Source organism: Neltuma alba, unplaced genomic scaffold (assembly GCF_004799145.2).
Source record: "Neltuma alba isolate B1F8T4 unplaced genomic scaffold, ASM479914v2 tig00011274_pilon, whole genome shotgun sequence".
Taxonomy (NCBI): Eukaryota; Viridiplantae; Streptophyta; class Magnoliopsida; order Fabales; family Fabaceae; genus Neltuma; species Neltuma alba.
In genome coordinates, this window is record NW_021635984.1 from 312,079 (window position 1) to 335,299 (window position 23,221).

The window sequence follows — 23,221 nt, forward strand, 5'->3', positions numbered from 1 at the left end:
GTCTGGATCAGGTATAAAATCAATTTTAATTTATAAATATAATCTCGAATCACGTGTTGGAGTGCCCTGTTTAATAGTAAGTTGATTCACAGATCTCGTGCTTTTTTTTAATATTGCGTTATTCCATCAGAGGAATTTTTTTTAAGGTGTCTTGCTCCATGAAGTTTTCCGTAATGACTAAATGAAATAAACGACATATTAGTGCTCAGTTCAAAAACAGATTATAGAGGTGGTTTGAAAAGCAAAAAGATTATAAAAAAAAACTCCCTCCGATTTAAAATATAACTACTTGCTCATAATATTTAATTGTAGACATGGGAAAATTAGGAAGAGAAAGCAATTAATGCCATACCTGAGGATCAAATAGGACATGTTCCTTTCTATAAGTCACCTCTAATTATCTCATTAGAATAAAAAAAATAAGCAGTTGATTCATTAACTTTATCTGAAAATAAAACATTTTTTAAAATTTTGCCAATGTTTAAAAGCTTAGAAAAACACTGCATACACTAGTCTTCAGGTCTTGTAGAAAGCTGCTCCCTATATTAAGATTGGAGGAAGTATATGTTGTACTAGAGTTAGCTTAGAGAAAAGAACTTATTTTGGACCTAAGGCAGTATGAAAGAAGAGGGAAGGAGGGAAGGATGAAAGGAGAGGCAGACAGGGCTCATGGGAAACTGGAGGGGCAGAAAAAGAGGAAAATGTGTAAGATATAAAAAGGGGGACACGGAATTACATCTCCGAACATTGTGCTATCTTTTTCTTTTTGGCCAGGTACAGATATGTTTTTATTGAAGGTAATCTTGTTCAAAATACTATTAGATACTAAATGTATATATATCTCCCAACGGAGATTGGAACCTTAGTTCGTTATGTTGTGCAGAATTAGCCTCCTCCGCTAGAACTAACCCAATTGATATTGTGTTGTCTCCATGCTACATTATCCTTATAAGAATTTGATTTAAAAAAGATGAAGAGTTATGTCACGTAAGGTATGAAAGCAATTTTTCAAGGGATTGCCAATCTTTACAACTATGCTATGAGGAGTGACCTTGATAATCCAATAACAGAAAACACCAAGTATTGCGGACTTTGCCTCCAAGCTAATTAAATATTCTTGTTCATAAAACATCAAGGCAAGAAGAATTCTAGAAAACAACCATGGTTATATTTGGATGTAAGTTCAAATCCTACTACCAATATATATATATATGAAGGTCTTGTTAGCAGGTGATGATCTATAACTATCTCTATAAGTGATGTTTGAGTGATCAGACTTGGCTTGATTCGGATATGTTTTGAAAATTCTTTACCGAACTCCTACAAATAGGGCAGGTCAGATGCATAGTGAACCAAGGATCAACACACTTGAGATGAAAGAAATGACCACATTTTGGCAGAACTCGCAAGAGATCAGATTCTTTATAATCCATCAAACATATTGAGCAACAGCAAGGACTACTTGAAATCCCATCATCTTCTTCATCAATCCACAACTTGGCTTTTGATGATGAACTGCAAAGAACCTTAGGGTACATGCAAACCATAGTTTGGTCATCCAAGCATGGCTCCATTACTGTCACGGCCGCCGCTGCCGCCGCCTGGTTCGAGTCTTCTGTAGCTTCAACATTTCTGGTATCAGCCCCATCTGTGTTGGACTGTCTGGTGCAACAATATGATATTACTGAGAGGATAAAGGCTGTAAAGATTACGGTGAAGCACACCGTCAAGCTGTATACTATGTTATTCATCTCTTACAATATAATTAAGCCAATCAGCGATAAAGGAATGATGATAAAATTAGAAAATTGATTCATATGTATAAAATATGTGTGGATATTATGATACCGAGAGATATATAATATTTTTATAAAGTTGTTCTGTTTTCCTTAACGGGTGCTCTATACGAAACTACGTCCGCATTACGGTAGGCGAAAGCAGCAGATTTGAATCATCCCTAATATATGTTTGGAAATTTTAATATTTCTTAAAAGAAATATTACCCAAAATAAAAATAAATATTTAATGATATACTTTCTGAAAAAATATTATCGATAATGAAAAAAAATACAAATAAAATCGGATGAATTTAATCTGACATTTATCCTGCGGTAGGTTTAATATTTCTTTTTTATAGGAGATTATATTTCAAACGTTTAATCTAATTTGAAGATAAACAAAGGAAAAGAAGTGGAAAGGTTCTTGGACCCATATGTTGTCCTGTATTATAATTTTGCAATTACTATTACTATTGTTTCATGACAAATTTTGAGATAAAACATTATAAATTGCAAATTTGTAATTGCCAATATAACTCGTGCCATTGCCGAAATTATTAAAATATCGATTTTACAGGATAGACTTCAAAACTGGTCATAGCCTACGTTGTTGAATTTTACATTGTCTGGGAATATCTACATATAAACAAAACTCCTGTCCTGAAAGAGGCAGCTGCGTGCCGTTTATCTCATTTTCTTATATCAATTATATCCAAAATAGTATTCCACAAAGCTCTCTCTCTCTCTCTCTCTCTCTCTCTCTATCTATCTATAAACATTCAACTTTAATAGCATACTTCATATTTGAGTTAAAAAAATATGATTAGTTGTCAATTTTTTATCCTTACCATTTTTAATATGTACGTGTTAAACGTAGAAACCATAGATACTGCCTCAACTTATAAAATATTAAGGTCACATCATACATACAGCAAACGGAGCTGCGATCTGTCTTCAAATAACATTACTGTCTCCACTACTTAAAATAAGAGTTAGATAACTAATTTAAAAATATTAAAAAATTAGTTAAGTAGGATAATTGTAATAAATGTATATTGACTTTCTTAAATTACTCTATTTAATTATGTGCATTGGAAAGTATTTCTTAGCGGAAATCCTTACAATTAATAAGGATGTTTTAGATAAAACATTATATATCTGAAAAACAAAGTTGATTAAGATCATATATTTAGAACTAAATCAAACTCCTAACTAGTTCTTGTATTAAGGAGTGAAGATAGTATATTGAAATAACATGTTTTTTATCTCGAAATGGCATTGGAAATTACTCCCTTGAAAGAAACCCCTCTTAATATGCATATGGATAGTGTGGAAAAAGAATTATAAATTTAAATGATGCATTGAAGTATTACATTTAAGATTAAAAAATCACTCCCCAAAGTTGCTTCTACATAGAGGAACCAAGGGAGTAACAAATATCGATTGTTTTTAAAATACTCGTGATTGATTGTCTTTATATTTTCAACAATATGAGGAGGCTTTTTTTTCCCCTTCTTTTTTTTGTTGAGCTCAAAGTATCAATCACCAATAGCAGTGACTAATTCCCCTGCATCAGATACTTCTCAAAGAGATTTTAGTGCTGGCCACAAGACCTCCATTTGAATCAGCGATTGAAAAAGTATCTTATGGAGAAGTGAAGTTAGGTAAAAGCTAAATTAGATAAGCTGAATTGTGTTTGGATTGGAGTTCAGAAAAAACTAGTTTGTAAAAGTGAGATTGGTAAAATGTTGTTTGGATTATGGTTAAGTAAAAGTAAATTTGGTTGTAAAATGACCAAAATGGGTATGCATTTTAATAAATAATGAAACATGATAAAAAGAAATGATTTCACATAATACAACGAAATTAAAATAATTTAATATGAAGAAGTCGAATTTAATGAGTGAATTAAATTTTAAAATTTTAGAGAAATCATAAAAAAATATTTTAAATATAAATAAAGTGAAAGATGGAAAAAAAAGAATTGACATAAAAGATATTTTAAATATTTCAAATACTACTTCTAGTACTCCATGAATATACCAACTTGTTTTTTTAATTTTATGTCACGTCCTGTCATTTTCTGAATGCTTGAAAATCGTCAAAGAGTCTCCAAGACGAGGGTCAATATGGTCACAACGGCATGTTCACTCACAACTCATGGGTGACTGCTCTAAATAAAGAAAACAAGTGAACAACTCATGGGAAAATAATTGCCAGAAGGGAGAGAGAGAGGGAATAAAAGAAAATTTTGACACCTCAAAACAGTAACAAGCTCTTCATATTTGAAAAATAAACCCCCTCCTCTGGCTTACTCTGAACGTATGGTGGGATAGCTTATTTTTTCATAAGCCTAATACAATATAAGTTCTCTCAAACAACACCTTCATTTTGGATCGGGCTTCTTGCTATGTTAAGCCACGTTTGGGCCAGCAAACGCTGACCCAAACAGGCTCGAAGGCTTTTTCTTATCCGTGGGGTAAATTTTATCCTCCTTCGAGTTGTGGATTCTTCTAAAGGTAACTTATAATAACAGAACTAATGAATTATGTCGTATTTTCATTTAAAATCTTTTTCAATGTTAGTTATATTTGATGAGAATATTAAAAATATTTCAAAGAATAGAGTATAAGATTAAAACCAACACAATTACATGAAAATATTTAATCATCCCTTTATAATTTGATATTCTAAGGATTGACAGTTTTTTTATTTTAACTAATCAAACTGAAAAGACCAAACCGAATCATCATATATAGTCATTTGTTAACCCTGACCATAACTCTAACGACAAATTATGATATATCGAAGGAAAGAGGAAAGTTACGTATCAACGAGAGGAAAAATTAAAACTTGTTTATTATTGTTATTATTTCTAATGTGAGTTCTTGGGCTTTTCCAAAGCATTAAAAAGCTAGGAACACATTCTGGCACATTGTACACATCAAACCCAAAGACAAATGTAGAAAAATAAACACAAAACAAATTGTAGACGTAGGCACTAATTCTGCTTTTGTTTTTAGTGAATTTTAAAAAGGTTTCCGCCATAAACTTCTGTGAGTTTTCCCACCATGGTTTTCATATACAAAATCAAGCTGAGGGATAATCTTCCAAAGGATTAAGTCCGCACGTTTGAAGTATTTTAGCCTCCATTGCTTCCAAAAAATAAGGGGAAAGATCACAATTCCAAGGTCAAGAATGAATCCCAATGCAAGTCTCTTAAGAAATCCTAATCAATATTGGAAGTTTCAGAATTCTGATTAGAATTGTCATACGATGGTGGTGACGCTAATACTGGAACTGCACCAAAATTGCAGTTCTGTGTCAATGGAGGTCCGCATAATCCTTCATTATTTCCTTCAAATGAATCTGCTTCAAATGACTGTATTTGAGTACCAATTGGGATTGGTCCCTTCAAATGATCGAAGGAAAGCTTTCGAACTGAAAGGAAAGATAGGCTTGCAAGCTCTGTTGGAACATTTCCACTGAAAGAGTTTACTGACAAATCCAATGACTCAAGATACTTCAGATTCCCTATAGATGAAGTGATATGGCCTGAAAAAGCATTCTGTGACAAGTTAAGAGCATGGAGTGCTTTGAAACTCACAAGTTCTTCTGGTATTGGCCCTTCAAAATGGTTCGATGAGAAATCCAAAGAAGTGAAGGCATTAAGAATCTTTACCAACTTCACTTGTCTCCCTTTGTTGACAATTGTTACTGAATCTTGGTAACTCCTTCCTACAAAATCCACAAGACAGACATCATAGAATAAGTGGTCAATCACAAAAGGTGGCACTGCTTCCATAATTTTGGCTAGTTTTATGCAAGATCTTTGGTCAAAAGGAAGTATAATGCACTCCAAAAACCCATTGGATTGATGTTATCGTAGATGTCAAAAGACAAACGGCCAGATTTTGAACCAGCTTCATCACCATCGAGCATAAAGCTTTCCAGCTTTGCAAGAGTGAGGTTGGTATTGTGCCGCTAAAATTGTTGGAGGCAATATCAACAATTTGAAGAGTCTCCCAATAATTTCCAGCGATATTATGTGAGCATGCAAGTGGGCCATGGAAGTTGTTTGATCTTAAAATCATGACCTTTAAGGTGGATATGTTCTTTAAGAAGCAGGGAACCTATCAATTAATTGACTGTTTCCCAGATTCAAGACTTGTAGTTTTTGACAATTGACCAAAGATTTTGGGATGGCACCTTCTAAGAAATTTTCATTGAGATCAAGGAACCTCAAAGCAGAGGAAGTTGGAAATGTATCCAAAATTTGGCCTTCGAGTTTGTTCCTTGCAAGATTTAGTACTCTTAGAGTACTACTCATTCTTGTCAAGCACTTAGGAGTGGTTGGTTTCAATGAAGGAATTATCAGAAAGATCAAGAACCCGAAGATTTTGAATATTACGAAAGGATTCTGGAATTCTCCCATGATAACTATTGTTTGAAAGAGAGAGGGAAAATACAAAATGAAGTTTGGTGACAATGTCGGATGGGGCTATATGGCTAAATCTATTGCTGGAGAAGTCCACAAACATCGCACTTTTCGAAAAAATGGGTGTGGAGCGTTTAAGTTGGTTGGAAAGAAGGTCAACTGTACACAGATTGGTACTGATATTTTGGAAAGCTCCTTCTAAATCTGTCGAAAAATTGTTTGAAAGATTTAGGGAAATCATAAAATTAGACCACCAAATCCAACTGTACCATGAATCTGCGGTTGCTAGATAGGTCTAGATAGAGTAAATTGGACTGTTTCCTTAGAAAGACTGGGAATTCTTTCAACTTGCAAGAAGCTAACATAAGCTGGTTCAATTTGGGAAATGTTGACAAATCAGGTTTATCCCTCAAAGTTGTATTAACTGACAGATTGTAATGATTAAGGCCTAATGTAACCAAACTTTCCATCATTTTCACTGTATCCAAATGCATAGTTCCATTGAACTTGTTTGAGGAAAGTTGGAGAACACTAAGCTTTGTAAGATGGAAGATGGACAGGGGAATAGGCCCTTCTAAATTATTTCACCTAGCGTCGAGGATCTCAAATGAAGAGAATGATTCATTTGGGAATTCATCCAATACACCCTCAAATCTATTATGAGAAAGCATAAGTTCTCCAACAGATCGAAGTGTAAAAAGATACAATGGAACTCTTCGAATTCAAGACTCTTAAAATGGAATGATAGAATTTCACCTATCAAGCGATTGAGAGAATCAGATAGATGCTTGAGGTTCTTGGACATATTGAAATATGGAAGAGGACCAGTGAAGTTGTTGGATAACAAATCCACATGAACAAATTGGGTTAGATAAGACATTGAACCTGGAAGCGTCCTATTGAATTGACAGCTTGATATATCCAAGGTAGATAACTTCCTCAGCTGATGGAAGTTGGTAGTTGCCCTGAGAAATTTGTATGGCTGAGGGTTCAAGGTTTTGAGAGATCCATGATGTGGGAAGTTTGGCAAAGAGCCATGAAGATCTTGATTGTAAGTACATCAATGACTTCCAAATTTGGCATTTGAAAGATCTTTCTACAAAACACTCCACTCAAGTTGCAATTGTTGAGTTACAGGGTGGTTAAATTTGTTAAACTCACAAAGGACTCTGGCGCAAAGCCTGCCAAATTGTTATGGTTCAGTCTAAGAATTTTGAGGGACTGAAGCTCTGAAAGTGAGGAATCAATATCCTCATAGATTGCAAAATGACAAACTAAAAATCTGAAGCCTTTTTCAGTGAAGATAGATCATGGCCCCACTCTATTTCCCTCGCCAATATCTGCACACCATCCAAATGAAGTTCTGTTATTTCAGTAAGACTTTGCAGAAGTTCAACAATATTTGGCTTCTCAAGCTTTAGAGTGTGAAGTGAGGTAGACTAATCAAGAGAAACCAGGTTCGTTAATTGAAAGACTTCAATTGGAGTCTGTCCCTCAAAGCCAGCATTTGACAAATTTAGATGCCTCAAGATATTCAATTTGTGAAACTCCGGAGAAATCACTGAATTGAAGTCACTGTAGGCCAAGTTCAAATCCTGTAGATATTGAAGGTTGAAGAGACCGCTCAAGCTATCAAATCCTCCGGAGATAGATTCTTCACTCAGATCCTAACGCAGGTTTGAAACTGAGGTTATTCTTTAAATGAAGCAAGGCAGATCCTTGATGGCCGAGGCAACCATAACCAGTCACTTCAAAGATATTAAAACTCAAGTTCGTAAAGGGATATCAAGAAATTCCATGAGTGACAGCTAGTTCTCATTGGATTCTCTGAGACGAATATGGTGGGAGACAAGTATGACTGATGATTTTGAGGTTCACGATAGATTTTCCCTTAATTAGATGTTATGCATATCTAACTCGGACTAGGCATTGGTTGTGCCTCTCAGCTACGCCTCATTGTTGAGACCCTTCCCTTTTTATTTGTTCTTCCAATTAATCATTGGATTCTACGTAAAATAGTGACATTTTGACATTTTATTAGCAAAAAATGATTCAGTTTTCAATTTTTTTATGATTTTTCAACCAGCTGGAGGATAACCTTTGAATTAATACTCACATTTGCTTTTCATCTTTTTTCCTATGGGGTGAAAAGCGCAATGCTAGAGTATAACAAGGGGAAATTGTTGTAAAGACTGGTCTTATTCCTGTTTCAGAGCAAATGCACCTTTTCAGGGAAGCTATGAAGAGCCTCAGTTATATGGTTCAGGTTCTGCTAAATGCTGTTGAAACATCAAAATGCAGAATTCTCCATTTGCATTCTGTAGAACATTTGAATGTTTCTTTCTAACTGGTCACCGGTCCCTATAATGCCCTTTGTATTTGCATTAGCCTTTCTTTCTTTCTTTCTTTCTTTTTTCAATTTAGTTTTTGTTTTTTAACGTGGGTCACTATAGTGTGGGCACTTTTATAATTGGTGGAGGATTAATAGTTGCAAGCAACAGTGCAACGCTATATTTTTGCTCCTTCTTTCTTTACATCTCAATACCATCTGCCTGATTGATATTAAAGTTGACGAATCATCTGATATATTATTGTCACCAGTGTTCATTTGCAGTCATACTGAAGCCAAATTGGATTTGAAGATGATCTATATCTCAAATAACTTGCTTAAAGGATTCTTAAAAAAAGCTAAAATATAGAAAACCTCTCCAAACGTTGGCTTAATTGGTTTATGCCAGTTTTTGTATTTTTTATTATATGTCATGTTATTTTTTTTAAAAATAGTTGGTATTTGGCGTGTTTTTCTAAGTATTTTTTATTTTGATTCAAAGAGGGCGTGGACTATTTTGTCATTTCCATGCTCTAAAATTGCAGTGATGGTTTTCCACGTGCAACAAGACAAAGCTTTCCACGTGCAACAAGACAAAGCTCCACGGGTGAAAAAAATCTCAGGCGACAAAACGAAATGGTCAAAACTGATTAAAGGGGTGTTTGGCAACTTCCAAACCATAGATTCAAAAGTACTTTTTCGTAAAATGAGATAAATTTCTTCACATATTTATTTCGTAAACTGTAAAAACACTTCTGAAACTATGGTTTGATTTCTATCCAAACACCTCCAAAAAGAACCTCAATTAACCAAGTTGTGTACAGAGTGAAATACAAGAAATTGAAACTTACAAGCAAGGTCCAAAATGGTGATCCGCTTGCCAACACAATGGCTGGACGGTGGACCTCTGATGCCTGTGTTACAACTAACACTACTAAATCATCTAATGGACTGGCGGTGTCACTTGGAAGAAAATACTAAAAATGGAGTTGTAACGACGACCTCACTTTGGAAGGGGAAGATGGAAAGATTAACAAAAGAATTCAAACACCATGTTTTGAATGGAACAAGTCAACTATGGAGACGACCAAAATATCATGAGAATCTACGAAGTGAGATACAAGCAAATGCATAGGGAATTGTACGTTCTTGACACGCTGGACTATAAATTGCATCAGTCACGTCAGTGACGACTGTCCAGTTCCTTTTGAACTCAAACGCAGTCAACACATCATATATACTGCCTTCCTTCCTAATTATAACCCGCAGTTAACTAATTTGAAAAGATTAAGAAAAGAAATTAAATCAGTTATTTGTAATAAATAGATATTGTCTTTCCTAAAATATTCTTATTAATCAATTATATTGGTTAAGACTACAATTATAAGAAGGACAATCTTGGAAAAAAAATGCATAATATGAGAGACAAAATGGATTGAAGTCTTATATTTAGGACCAAAATAAAAGTCAAATAAGATCTTATATTAAGGATCGGAGGTAATACATACATAAACGCATATCGACGTTCTTTTCTTTATCAACATCAGATCGGTCTTCCAAATGTAAAATGCCTATTTTGCATCTCAATAATAATTATTAAAAATGTTTATAAAAATTCATTAATTAAGTCAAAATAATAATGAAAATTATTAAATTAAAAAATGGGAGGAAAAATGATTAAAATTTTCATAAATGTAAAAATAGATAAATCAAAACAAAATTGACTAGTTTAACATAAAACTGATCGGGTTTTATAGAAGACCTTACTTGGGAAGAAGAAAATCAAGATATCTTTGAATGGAATACAAGATTTGAATTTCAAATCCAAGAAATTAGAAAAGAGAACAAAAAAAACCTGACATATGGGTGTTTAGATTAACTTTCTGCAAAGTGAGGTCTTATATGTCTGGTCTCGTTTGGGGGGGGGGGGGAAGGTGTTTTAGTATAAAGAAAATTTTGTGGGACGGATCAGATATCATTTTATATTACTTAATTAATTACTTTTCTAGATTAAGTAGATAATAAATTATAAATTAATAAGATAATAACATAGTATTCCTCCGGTTCTAAAAATAAAACACATTTTATAGTGTAAATTACATTATAAAATGGATTCCATATTTAGAATTAAAGGAGTACTACATGCATATTAGAATTTCTCCCATATTATTTAAGAATTTATACACAGCGTAGAATATCAGATAATAAGCCGGCTCAGACCATGGCTAGGGACACACGATTCTTAATTAGTCTTTGACCAAAGATTATTTCTTATCGATCATCCAACCGAGAAACAAAATTATATTCGTTATCTTTTACTCCTCCGGTCCTAATTATAAGACCCAATTGACTTATTTGAGGAGATTAAGGAAGTAAGTTAAGTTGGTTATTTATAATAAATAAGTGTTGTCATTCCTAAAATATCCTTGCTAATTAAGTATATTGGCTAAAACTATCATTATTAGAAGGATTATCTTGGAAAAAAATGCATAAATATAAGAGACAAAATGGATTGGGTCTTATAATTAGGACCAAATAAAAAGTCAAATTGGGTCTTATAATAAGGACCGGAAGAGTACTATATAACTAGAAATTTCTCCCCGGACCAAAATATTTGATTAAATTTTAAATTCTAATAAATTGTATTATCTAAAGTAGCTCAAAATTTACTTCTTATAAAAGTGTGATTTTTTTATTCATTCAAATAAGATTTGAACTAGAGATTCCGAAATTAGGAGGAACATATGAAAATTTAAATTTATTTATTTATTTCTCCATTTAAGCCCCTAATTGACATACTATTTAATTATGATGCTTCCCATTTAATTTAATATATTCAAATCCCAATTAATATATTATTCAAATTCAAAACTAATTATTAATTTCTTTATTTGAGCCTCCAATTGAAATTTTATTTAATAATGATGCCCCTCATTTAATTCAATATACTCAAATCTCAATCAAAATATTATTCATACCTCATTAATTAAATATTTTCGGACGTCATAATGCCATACTCGACCCGTATTTAAACGAATCAGATATTACAAATTTTCAAGAATATAGTTGATAGTTGATTCTTTTAAATGAGAAGAAAATTTATTCAAAGGGACACTACAAAATCTTGTGCGTTCTAATGTCTATAGGAGAAAACTAGAAAAGTCTCGCTCCTTGGTGATGTACCACTCTCTTTCGGAGTCAAATACAGTTTAAGTCCCACAATGAACAATGAACAATGAACAATGAACATCACTTCCCCCCATGTCTCATTTTTGAAACTCCATTTACTAGTTCATACCCTTTTTCTATTTAAAAGAGCAGGCCCTAATAGTCTCAAAAAAAAAAATTAAAAGCGAGTTCAAATATACAGGCTACACTTGTGAAAAAGTTTTCATGCTGCTAAATTATAGAGTTAATTAATCCGCAAGTCCTTGTAGTTTCAACGAATTTTGAATCAAGTCCCTATAGTTTTTTTTCTTTTTATCAGGTCCTTATACTTTTATCTTTTTTTAATTAGGTCCTTGTATTTATTTTTCTTTTAATTAAGTCCTTATAATTTCATTAAATTTTTAATCAGGTCCATGTAGTTTTAATTTTTATTTATTAATTAAATATAAGCTTAATTAAATAGATTAATACTGAAATATAAAATATTAATAATTAAATTAAATTAATAATTATGTAATAAAAAAGTAATAGAATTAATTAATTCAGGAAAATTTTTTAGAACAATTAATTTTTTTTCTGAAAAAATTAAAATCATTATAATAATTCAATATCTTGAGAATATTATTGTTTATAAACTAATATTAAATAATATATACTATTTTATGTTTATATAATAGTACTGTTAGAATTTATAAAATAAAGAATAAAAAATTCAGGGACTTAATTAAAAATAAAGTGAATTTATAAGGACTTGATAAAATGAAAAATAAATACAAGGACCTAATTAAAAACAGGTGAAAGTATAAGGACCTAGTAAAAAGAAAAAAAATTATAAAGATCTGATTCAAAATTAGTTGAAACTATAAGGAGCTGTAGATTAATTATCCCTATTTTTTATTATATCTTACTTGTCTTTCCCACTAAACAATTCAAAAGAAATGTATGAGATGGCATGTCTGGTGTTTTTTCATTTGCCCCTTTTTTCGTCTTTTTCTTTTTATTCTTTTCATTTTTCTGGTCTCTTTTGTGATGTGACATGTGATAAGTGCAGGAACGAAGAGAATGAGAAGCTAACACGCACCCATGAACCCGGAAGCGCTCATCCTTGATGAGTACTTTGGACCTTTGGATTTTGGACCCATTTATAATAGTTTATTAGTAGCTTTTAATAGTGATTTATTGAACGAAGTTAATATACCAGAGGAGTTTTGTTTTAATTTACGTAAAATATATTTATAAATAATTTAATTGTGATGACAAATAAGGTTATTATCTTAGCAATCTAGATGTAACATTTTCAATTAATTGCTTTTAAATAAGAATTATTTTTTTGAAGAAAATGACAAGTAAAAAATTATCTTTATTTTACATTATGTACCAATTAAAATTATTATTTTAAAAATATAAAAAAATAAATCTAGGCAATTTACGGATGGGCCCTGGGTGAAAAGAAATAAAGAGGAATATAAAGCTTTTCTTTCTCTGGTTTTATTTTCTTTCTTTTTATTTTTTTTTCAGGTCTAAAGTTATTTTCTTGAACCACAACCACAACCTTTACCTATCCTCTTTTTTCCAAGTCCAACCAAAACCAATTCATTTGTTTTTTGTCCAATTGACTGATTTGTTGGTTCACTTTCTAAAAAAAAAAAAAAGGTTAGACGATAGATATTAATTTTATCCTAAACACAATATTGCATTTTAAACATAAGATTTAATTTGGTTCTACCTTGGTCCAATTATACCAACAATAAAGCGTGTTTTTGTAAACATATCATATAAGGAGTTTGTTACTTGCTAGGGGCTTTAATTTTGATCCAAAGTATAAAATATCAATCCACTTATAATTTTTTTCCCTAAACTATCTAGATTAATAGCATGTGTTAATGGAGGTTCTATCAAGGAGAGTACAAAATGCAGATGGCTAATAACAATATTTTTAAGAAAATCAACACATATTTTTAATAAATAATTAATTTGAATTTTTTAATGTATACAAATTAGTTACCTAATTCTTATATTAAGAAGCAAAGATAGTATATGGCCCCGTTTGGCATAACGGTAGAAATTTCTCATAAACACATTTCACATAAGTCGAGACAAAACTTTCCTCACATACTTGTCTCATATTCTGTAAATCACTATTGAAAAGCTATTTATAAGCTGTTTCAAACAGGTATTACCTTTGCCTAGCTCAAAAAGACTGGCTAATACAAAAACATATGCAACTATCACCAATTGTGTATTTTGGTGTCCGTTTCAGACAATCAAACTCGCATTTAATCACCTAATTAATGAGAAAGGGGGAAAAAAACGTACTTTCTTTAAATTCAGAAATTCGTTGGATCTAAGGAAGCTACTTTCAATTTGTTGTATCCAAACACAGTGGACTTCAGATCATGTTGCTTCAGCAACAAAACGTAGAAGCAGCCTTGTAAAAGTGTGTTTGGAGCCCTTACCAAAAAAAAAAAAGTGTGTTTGGAGCGAAACACGGCCTTAACTAAGCAACATTAACTATCACGGTATTTTGCATAGAATTACTAACTACAGAGGGAGAAGAAGAAGTTCGACACAAGGGACAAGTAGGATGCAACCTGAGCCATGGATCGACACAGTGAAGGTGATAAAGGTGGCCACAATCCGGAAGCAATCTCAACTTATCAGTTTCCTTATAATCCCTCAAGCAGATTGAACAAGAAGAAGGATTGAAGACATTGCTGATCCGCTTCGCCTGCGAGTAGTAAAGCGGCCACGAGTTTCTGCGTAAATTGCTTTCATCATCAGTGACGACATCGACGACGCCGCCCACGGGGGAGCTTTCTTCTCCGACGGCCAGAGAATTTGAAGAAAACTTGTACCTTCGAAGGCGACCACAAGCCAAAAGTACGGTTAAGAGAAAGAAGATCACAACAAAAAGGAAGGAGAATTGCATAATAAGGTGATGGAGTTGATGAAGGTGTTTATTATATATGATTGTTCACTTTCTGCAGAACAAGCAGACAAGTGAGAATGAAGAGTAAAATGTAAGCTTGACTGAAAGTTTATTATGTAAAGTGGGGATCAATGTTTATTTGTATATGTCTTTTTCAGTTTCGAATAGTTTATAGTTTATGTCGTTTTTGTTAATCTCTGGGTTTTATTGGTAGGGTAAGGTTTTTGAATGGACTGGCCGATTGATGTTAGGTTACTGTTTGTTTTGGAATTTTCTGGGAAAAGATCAGGACAAACGAGCTGCGTAGACAATGAGTTTGCGCGGATTCTGATGATCAATTAGATCAATAATACAACACCAATGATTCTAATCCGTTGCTTTTTACTGTGTCAACTTTGGCCCAATATTGGCCTGGCAGGTCATCGATCTCGAGATGAGCAAGAGGCAAATCGAGGGGGGAAAAAACTTGGGACTGTTTTTGGATTAGGATTGGACCAAAATGATATCCAAATCTAACCCCAAGAATACTCTTATTTCCTTCTTTTTTTTTGGTAATTATGTGAATACTACACTTGAGATCGAAACCTCATCTCGAACAATTACAAGATAAAATTATTATAATTTTAAATTTTTAGAATAAATTCGCACTTAAAAAATTTTCAAATACCCAACGTTTATGAGTAAAATTTTTCAAAACAAATTTGCAACTTAATCCTAAAATTATACATAACTTATGAATAGTACTCCTCCGGTCCTTAATATAAGACCCATTTAACTAATTTGATTAGATTAAGGAAATTAGGTAAGTTAGTTAATTATAAGAAAAGTGACACATTTTTCCTAAAACACCATAATCATCTTTCTTTATACCCCATCTCCCTTTTCTACTTGATTATAGTTGAAGGAGTATCCATAGAGGTAATTTAGAGAAAATTAATGAATATGAGAAATGGGTCTTATATTTAAGACCAAAACCAACTCAAGAATTAGGTCTTATATTAAAGACCGGAGGAGTATAATTTATTACCTCCTTTACTCCATATTATAAGGCATTTTAGCTAATTCGCTTGGATCAAAGAATAACAGTTAACTTATTAATTCTGTGTTAAATAAATAAAATTTTTTAACTTTACCAATGAGATTTTGAGGGAGAGAAAAACATGAAGACTTGAAGAGCCATAAATTACCGGGAAAAAATTAATGAATAAGTATTAATGGTTCTTCAAATGACTTATATTAACTATAAATAATCCTCCTAGAAAATAGCTTATAATAAGAATAAGAGATAATATAAAGTTTATATTTTATATTAATTTTAGGAAACATAAAGCATATAATCCAAACACTAAGAAAAGGAAGAGAAAAACAAATAAGATTAGCATTAAAAAAAATTATTAGAACTGAAAACACAGAGAAAAAGTCATTATAGCAGTTTGGCCACTAGCTAGCTTGTTTCCTTTATTTTCTTTGAGTTCACACGCTGGTGTTCATATTCTGGAACTCAGCGTTCATCTTTTAATTTTAGTGTCTTGAAGTTGGTGCTTGGTGCTGCTTGTCATCATCTGAGTCTACTAGTCAACATTCTAGTAAAAAATGGTCAAATGAGTTATTATTTTTAAATAAACCACTTGTTCACTTCACTTAATTATCAAAGTTAAGACTGGTTCAAAAATTACTTGTCGAGGTATTTATATGTAGATAATTTTTATTTGGAAATTTTTTTCCTAGCCATATCTTTCAAGAGGGAAACTTTAAAAGAACAACTTTGAAAATTATCATTAAAACAGTATTTGGGACTCTCAACTTAACTCTTTCATTGTATTGTATCACCTTATATGAAAGTAGTATTCATATTAGCTTGTTTTAAATACTTTTGTGCCATACAAAATAAGGATATTTCATTAATTAAACAAAAATCCTTTTTCGTCAACAGTTAAAAGAAATTCCTCAAAAGAACTCAGTTCATAAAATTCGGAAAAGAAAAATTTATTGCTATAATCTCTGTTTCGGGAAAAATTTATTAAATAGTATGATTTAGGCAGAAAAATTTCCTTCTAAGATTGCGTTGTTTAACCATTTAGCCAAAGCAGGTTCTCCAAATAGATTAAAGGGATTAATTAGTGGTTAAGGAATGTGCTGTCTCTGTTTTCTTTATCTCTAATTATGTGATTACGCTTATATGATAAGCATGATCTGTTAATTTGTCTTATTCAAATTGCTATTATTTCCCCCTTTTTTTCCCCTAACATTTGAAGGCGTGCTGCTGCCATTGTTTTCTGCTGATGTTGACTTATCTGCCTAAATTGCAATTTGTTTTTTCTTTTATTTTTTAAATTAAAATGGTCCAAGAAGAAAGCACTACAACATTAAAGAAATCCAAATAACAAAGAAAAGAAGAAAGAATGGGATGACTGAAGAAGGAGGAGGAGGATGAAAATGAAGAAGGCCAGGAAAAAAATCAGAAGAAGATGGAAATGGAACGAGAGAAGTGAGTAAAATCCAGACAAAGTAAATATGTAAGAAAAATTCTATTTCATGAAACATATAATACTACTTTCGGTTCTTAATATAAAAATTGATCGACTAATTTAGAAATATTAAAGAAGTTAGTTAAATTAATTATTTGTAATAAATATATATTATCTTTTTTAAAATATCATTATTAATAATATAAAATTATCCTTTCATGGAAATTTATAATATGAGTTCCACTATAAGAACTATTTTGAAAAAATGTAAATAAATATAAAAGACAAAGTAAAATAGAATTTTATATTTAAGATCAAATTAAATATCAAGTTAGTTCTTATATTAAAGACTGGAGATGATAATTTTTTTTTTTTTATTGATTCTACCATTTGCCAAACATGTATCAGAGATCCACCGTGCAGCCGTTGTGTTGGCAAGTGGATCACCATTTTGGACCTTGCTTGTAAGTTTCAAGTTCTTGTATTTCACGCTGTACACAACTTGGTTAATTGAGGTTCTTCTTAGGGTGTGTTTGGATGAAACCAAACCGTGGTTTGGAAAAGTGATTCTGGAGAATAGATTCTGGGAAAAATAGATTCTGTGAAGAATAGATTTTGTAAAAAAGTGATTCTGAGAAGTGAGAGTGTTTGGATAGTTGTTATCAGAAGCATTTTTTATACATACAAATTACTAAAAAAAAGACACAAGTTAATATGATAATTACAGAAAAAATAGATTTTATGATATATTTTAATTTGAAAGAATAAAATTATTAATAATATGTTTTTTACCAACATAATTAATAATACATAAGACAATATAATTAATAAATAATTAATGTGTATATATATTTATAAAATATAAGATTAAATATATTTATAAAAAATATGTTTATAAAAAAAATAACAAGATACATATCATATAGGCCCTCACACTCTCCCTTTTTTCTCCAAAAGCAAAAAAATTTTGCTTTTTCCAAAACCATGGTTTTGGAGTCAAAACCATGGTTTTGACCCAAAACCATGGTTTTGGTTTTTGGAGGGGGTGTTTGGGTGACTTATCACCCAAACCATGGTTTGGGTCCCCAAACCATGGTTTGGGGTGTCACCCAAACGGAGCCTTAATCGGTTTTGACCATTTCGTTTTGTTGCCTGAGATTTTTTTCACCCGTGGAGCTTTGTCTTGTTGCACCTGGAAAACCATCCTTGCAATTTTAGAGCATGGAAATGACAAAATGGTCCACGCCCTCTTTGAATCAAAACATAAAATACTTAGAAAAACACGCCAAATACCAACTATTTTTTAAAAAGTTAACATGACATGTAATAAAAAATACAAAAACTGGCATAAACCAATTAAGCCAAAGTTTGGAGAGGTTTTCTATATTTTAGCTTTTTTCAGAATCCTTTAAGCAAGTTATTTGAGATATAGATCATCTTCAAATTCAATTTGGCTTCAGTATGAGTGCAAATGAACACTGGTGACAATAATATATCAGATGATTCGTCAACTTTAATATCAATCAGGCAGATAGTATTGAGATGTAAAGAAAGAACGAGCAAAAATGTATGGCAAATATCATATAGTGTTGCACTGTTGCTTGCAACTATTAATCCTTCACCAATTATAAAAGTGCCCACACTATAATGACCCACATTAAAAAACAAAATTGAAAAAAGAACGAAAGAAAGAAAGGCTAATGCAAATACAGAGGGCATTATAGGGACCGGTGACCAGTTAGAAAGAAACCTTCAAATGGTCTACAGAATGCAAATGGAGAATTCTGCATTTTGATGTTCCAACAGCATTTAGCAGAACCTGAACCATATAACTGAGGCTCTTCATAACTTCCCTGAAAAGGTGCATTTGCTCTGAAACTGGAATAAGATCAGTCTTTACAACAATTTCCCCTTGTTATACTCTAGCATTGCGCTTTTCACCCCATAGGAAAAAAGATAAAAAGAAAATGTGAGTATTAATTCAAAGGTTATCCTCCAGCTGGTTGAGAAGAGTCTGGGAACCATCATCTGTGTTCTCATTGTCATTGTTATTTTCTGCTATATCAGATAATCCTATGAGTGATGCATAAACTTTATCATTATGAAGTCCTGATTGTCGCAACAATTCAATTAACACTTCGGAGCTTGCCGTGTCATTTTCATCTTGACAGAGCTTGAAGTATGCAGAAACATTCACAGGCTTTGGCTTCCAGCTCTTTGAACCCTCCTCCATGAAAGCTTCCTTAAAGCAAGACAAGGCCTCAGAAACCTTCCTTTCTCTAATATGCCCCTCAGCAAGAATCTCCCATGTACTTGAATTCGGTTTCCCGTCAACATCAAGCATATGTTTAAAGAAATCCTGAGCTTTATCTATATTTCCATTCTTCACATGCCACGCTAGGAGAAGATTTCCTATTCTAGCATCATAAGATGTTTTCACAGAAAGCCATTCCTCATAGAGTTTTTCCGCACCTTCAATATCACCTATCCTAACCAGAGAAGAAATAATAGCATGATACCCCAAGTTTGGAATAGTGGGGAAAACCGATTTATAGGTATTCCACATACGATAAACCTCCTCCTTTTTACCAACACTTCCATATAAACTCAGGAGGTAATGATAAGGTATCCTATCTCGACCTCTGATTCGACTCTCAACTTTTCTTAAGCTCTCTTCAGCCTTTTCCAGCAGATCCATCTTAATGTACATTGTAGCTAGTGTGCTGAACGTAGTCCAGTTTGGAATAATGGACTTATCCTTCACCATCTGCTCAAAGACTTGTTCCATCTTTTCTGATGATCCTTGTGATCCACAAGAAGATAACCAGATATTATATGAATATATATCTAACTGTATGTTTTTCTCCATCATTTCTGAAACCATCAAGTCAACCTTATCATATTCCTTTAGGTTCATGTACAGAGTCATCATTACATTAAATGGAAGTGAATGAGTTGCATATTCTTTACTCCTCATGGTGTCAAGCAACGATTCTGCCTTTTCTTTCATCTTATAACGTACATAGGCATTCAAAAGAGCCCCATACGTCCTCCTCTCTTTTAATTTATCAGGCAACTTAAGAAAATATTCTTCAGCAGTAGAAACTCCACGAACTTTGGAAATAAGATCTAATTGAATTGCAGCATCACTTGCAGATAGTCTAAACCTCTCCCCCCTGTTGTTCATCCATTCATATACCTGCAAGATTTGCTTATGGTAAGTGGATTTTATTCATGTGATATTTTTCAAGCTTAATAAAAGCATATTATAAGGCGAACAACAGAAGATATATTTTATCAATGTTTTTCAACGCTGAGATATTAATGTCATTCAAGATATCTGAGTTTCTTTTAGACAATTAGCACGATAAATGGAAACAATAGTGAGGGAAAAAGAAAGAATTCTGCTCAGGCACCTCGGCTCATCTTTCATGTTAGAAAAATGATCATCTACTACAAGAAAACAGTCTTTCCCTTTACCTAAAAAGAAAGTAAATAAAATGTGCAATCCCACCATCTGATAAATTTAAAAGCCATTAGACCATCTCACAATGTGGGGAACGAAAAATGGGCTTTGGAATTGTATGAATTTCACGAATAACGGTCATAGTATTGACAAATCCCAAATCTCAAAATAAAATAAGTAATAATAGTACAATAATCCTCCAAACTCAAATTCTACATAAAAAATGACATAGAAAGCATGCTTTCTCAGGCTCAGACAAAGATAGAGCTCCCAAGGAATCAATCAGGTTATACTGCAGTCTCGATTAATCTGGTGCCTAATACTTTATACCAAAATTTTGAATAGCGCACATATTTTAAGCCAAGTTTTGATATGCTACATTGATGCTTCCAAATTATTGGAACTTATTCTTGGTTTCTACAGAGTGAAGGATAGTCCAAGAATGTCAACTATGCATATAGCCACTGCCTCAGATGACACATAATGAAGCTTGAAAAAAGCCTAACAGATTCTGCTTAGAAATCTTGAATTTTTTTTTTTTTGGGGGGGGGGGGGAGATCAAGACAGAACAGTTCGAGATTTTCCCCTAAATTTAATTTCTTCTTCTGATAATTTACACTCAGAAGCAAGGAAAGCAATACAGAAGTGGCACAGCTAAATGGTTTATTTTGGTGTGGATTGTGACACAAGCAATACCCTCAATTTGTAGAATCTTCATTCTTCCTCTCACCCTCTATCTCGCCCCATTTGGTTGGAGCAGAAAATGCTAATGATTGAAAATTTGAAATCATCTGAAAGGCAGAGCTAGCTGCTCTGTAGAGTTTGTTGAAGGATTGAAAAATATATATATATATATATATTCTACAACACACTTCAAAAAAAAAAAAAACTATTCATGAGTATATCTTTTTTTTTTCTTTTTGGCTTTTATATGTTCCTTTTGTCCCTCTACTCATAACAAAGTAATAAGATGTCCCATGGGGCAAAAATCAATGCTTAACATAGCATAGACCTCAAAGCAATTTCACACAACAAGCTAATAATCTGGACGGAGTGATGTAAATTTGTATCAATGGGGTATCAAATCCTTCCACTAGAAAGATGGTAATGCCTGTATTGCAGTCTTTCTTTGGGGCTAGAAAACTAGCACATGGCCAGCCTACAACCCTGTTATGGTAAGTGAAGATCCATATACTAGTACATATTTAACTAAATATCTTTCAATACCGCAAAAATTCTTTCATTTTACATTATTGGATCACTGAATTTGCATAAGCTGAAAATTCTGACCTCCTATTCCAACAAGCAACAATTCTATCCTACCCTTTGATCTTTCTACAAACTCTGAGGACCTTGGTCTAAAACCCCAAATTTAATGCTTGGGTACAGCAATTCAGCACACATGTAAACTTTAACACAGTCCCCTCTTGTTTCAGCTAGTCAAATAATACCTTGGCATAGAAGTATAGTATCAAAACTAAATAACCAATTCAATCCTGAATTTGCATCATCCATCACGAACTAAACAAAGTAACAAAATAAATCACAGCTGTCAACCAAAATACACAGAAAGCGAATTAAATATTACGAAAGATAGAAAGTCATTTTCAGTTTCTGACCTCAAGAGCTCGGTCATGCTTCTTGTATTTCCTCAATTCTTTCACCACTCTACAAAGCTCCCATTTTGTGAGAGTCTTCCCTTCATTCTCCCACTGATTCAACACACTCGCAGAACCCAACTCTGGGTTTTTCATCAACGATATTCTCCTGTACACATCGTTCCATCTCACAATGGGTCTTCGCTCATAGTCCAGAGTTCCGTAGCTATGAACTTTAGAGATTGAGCATCTGATGGAGAGTCTCTGGAAACATACGGATTGTCGAAGTGTGCAAGTGGAAATTTTCAGAGGAAGGGGTCGAGCGTAACATAGAGACGATGAAAGAGATACGTTTTGATGGTGCAGGGAGGATTGAAGGAGCATGTTGTTGGGTTCAGTGGTACAAGCTCGACCTAGAAAGCGGGAAGTAGATGTGCTCTTTGCCCGAAGGAGATAATAAAAAGGGAGGACAAAGTATCCCAAAATGATGATGCAAGCGAAATTAAATTAAATTAATAAAAATAGGAAAAAATAGGAATCAATCCTCTTTAAAAATTTTACTTGTCTCAATGAATTTTTATATCAAAAAAAGCATTAATACTCCGCAAATTTTTAACAAAGTATTGTTATTTAAGTCTCCCTTACCAGTAAAGTTTCTGATAAGGAATTTTTCATATTTTTCCCTACAAATTAATATTTTAGTACAAATCATACTACCTCTTGTCCTAATTATAAGAGCTAGTTGACTAATTTGAGAAAGTTAAGAAAAGAAGTTAAGTTAACTATTTGTAATAAATATGTATTGTCTTTCCTAAAGTATCCTTATTAATCAAGTGTATTGGTTAAAATTATAATTATTAAAAGGATTATCTTTAAAAAATTGAGTAAATATGAGAGACAAAATGGATTAAAATCTTATATTTAAAATTAATATAAAAGTCAAACAGAATCTTGTATTAAAAACCGAAAGTAGTACAATAAATGAGTTATTATAATAAAAATATTTCTCATGATATGTCTAGTTAGAAAAATAATAGAAACATAATG

The 23,221-nt window shown here is 32.6% G+C and overlaps 4 protein-coding genes across 4 annotated transcripts; all 4 read right to left on the reverse strand.

Moving 5' to 3' along the window:
- Window positions 1–1,271: 1,271 nt before the first annotated feature.
- Window positions 1,272–1,751, reverse strand: LOC114763296 (RING-H2 finger protein ATL70-like). The gene has a single exon (XM_028952919.1). The coding sequence runs from the start codon at window positions 1,749–1,751 to the stop codon at window positions 1,272–1,274; it is 480 nt and encodes a 159-aa protein (XP_028808752.1).
- Window positions 1,752–5,007: 3,256 nt separating this feature from the next.
- Window positions 5,008–6,108, reverse strand: LOC114763297 (receptor-like protein 33). Its single transcript, XM_028952920.1, has 3 exons — window positions 5,968–6,108; window positions 5,645–5,762; window positions 5,008–5,516 (listed from the first exon to the last, which is right to left on the reverse strand). The coding sequence occupies exons 1-3, from the start codon at window positions 6,106–6,108 to the stop codon at window positions 5,008–5,010; spliced, it is 768 nt and encodes a 255-aa protein (XP_028808753.1).
- Window positions 6,109–14,210: 8,102 nt separating this feature from the next.
- LOC114763298 (RING-H2 finger protein ATL70-like) lies at window positions 14,211–14,642 on the reverse strand. The gene has a single exon (XM_028952921.1). The coding sequence runs from the start codon at window positions 14,640–14,642 to the stop codon at window positions 14,211–14,213; it is 432 nt and encodes a 143-aa protein (XP_028808754.1).
- Window positions 14,643–18,622: 3,980 nt separating this feature from the next.
- Window positions 18,623–22,632, reverse strand: LOC114763327 (pentatricopeptide repeat-containing protein At1g02150). The gene is made up of 2 exons (XM_028952953.1): window positions 22,196–22,632; window positions 18,623–20,309 (listed from the first exon to the last, which is right to left on the reverse strand). The coding sequence occupies exons 1-2, from the start codon at window positions 22,556–22,558 to the stop codon at window positions 19,092–19,094; spliced, it is 1,581 nt and encodes a 526-aa protein (XP_028808786.1). The 5' UTR covers window positions 22,559–22,632; the 3' UTR covers window positions 18,623–19,091.
- Window positions 22,633–23,221: the final 589 nt, after the last annotated feature.

Excerpts from the sequence above, each read along its gene's own strand:
- LOC114763296 (XM_028952919.1), bottom strand. The coding sequence starts at position 1,751 with ATGAATAACATAGTATACAGCTTGACGGTGTGCTTCACCGTAATCTTT.
- LOC114763297 (XM_028952920.1), bottom strand. The coding sequence starts at position 6,108 with ATGAGTAGTACTCTAAGAGTACTAAATCTTGCAAGGAACAAACTCGAA. Across the intron at positions 5,763-5,967 it reads GTGCCATCCCAAAATCTTTG|CGGCACAATACCAACCTCAC; the intron begins GTCAATTGTCAA and ends CAACAATTTTAG. Across the intron at positions 5,517-5,644 it reads CGATAACATCAATCCAATGG|GAAGGAGTTACCAAGATTCA; the intron begins GTTTTTGGAGTG and ends TGGATTTTGTAG.
- LOC114763298 (XM_028952921.1), bottom strand. The coding sequence starts at position 14,642 with ATGCAATTCTCCTTCCTTTTTGTTGTGATCTTCTTTCTCTTAACCGTA.
- LOC114763327 (XM_028952953.1), bottom strand. The coding sequence starts at position 22,558 with ATGCTCCTTCAATCCTCCCTGCACCATCAAAACGTATCTCTTTCATCG. Across the intron at positions 20,310-22,195 it reads AGCATGACCGAGCTCTTGAG|GTATATGAATGGATGAACAA; the intron begins GTCAGAAACTGA and ends CAAATCTTGCAG.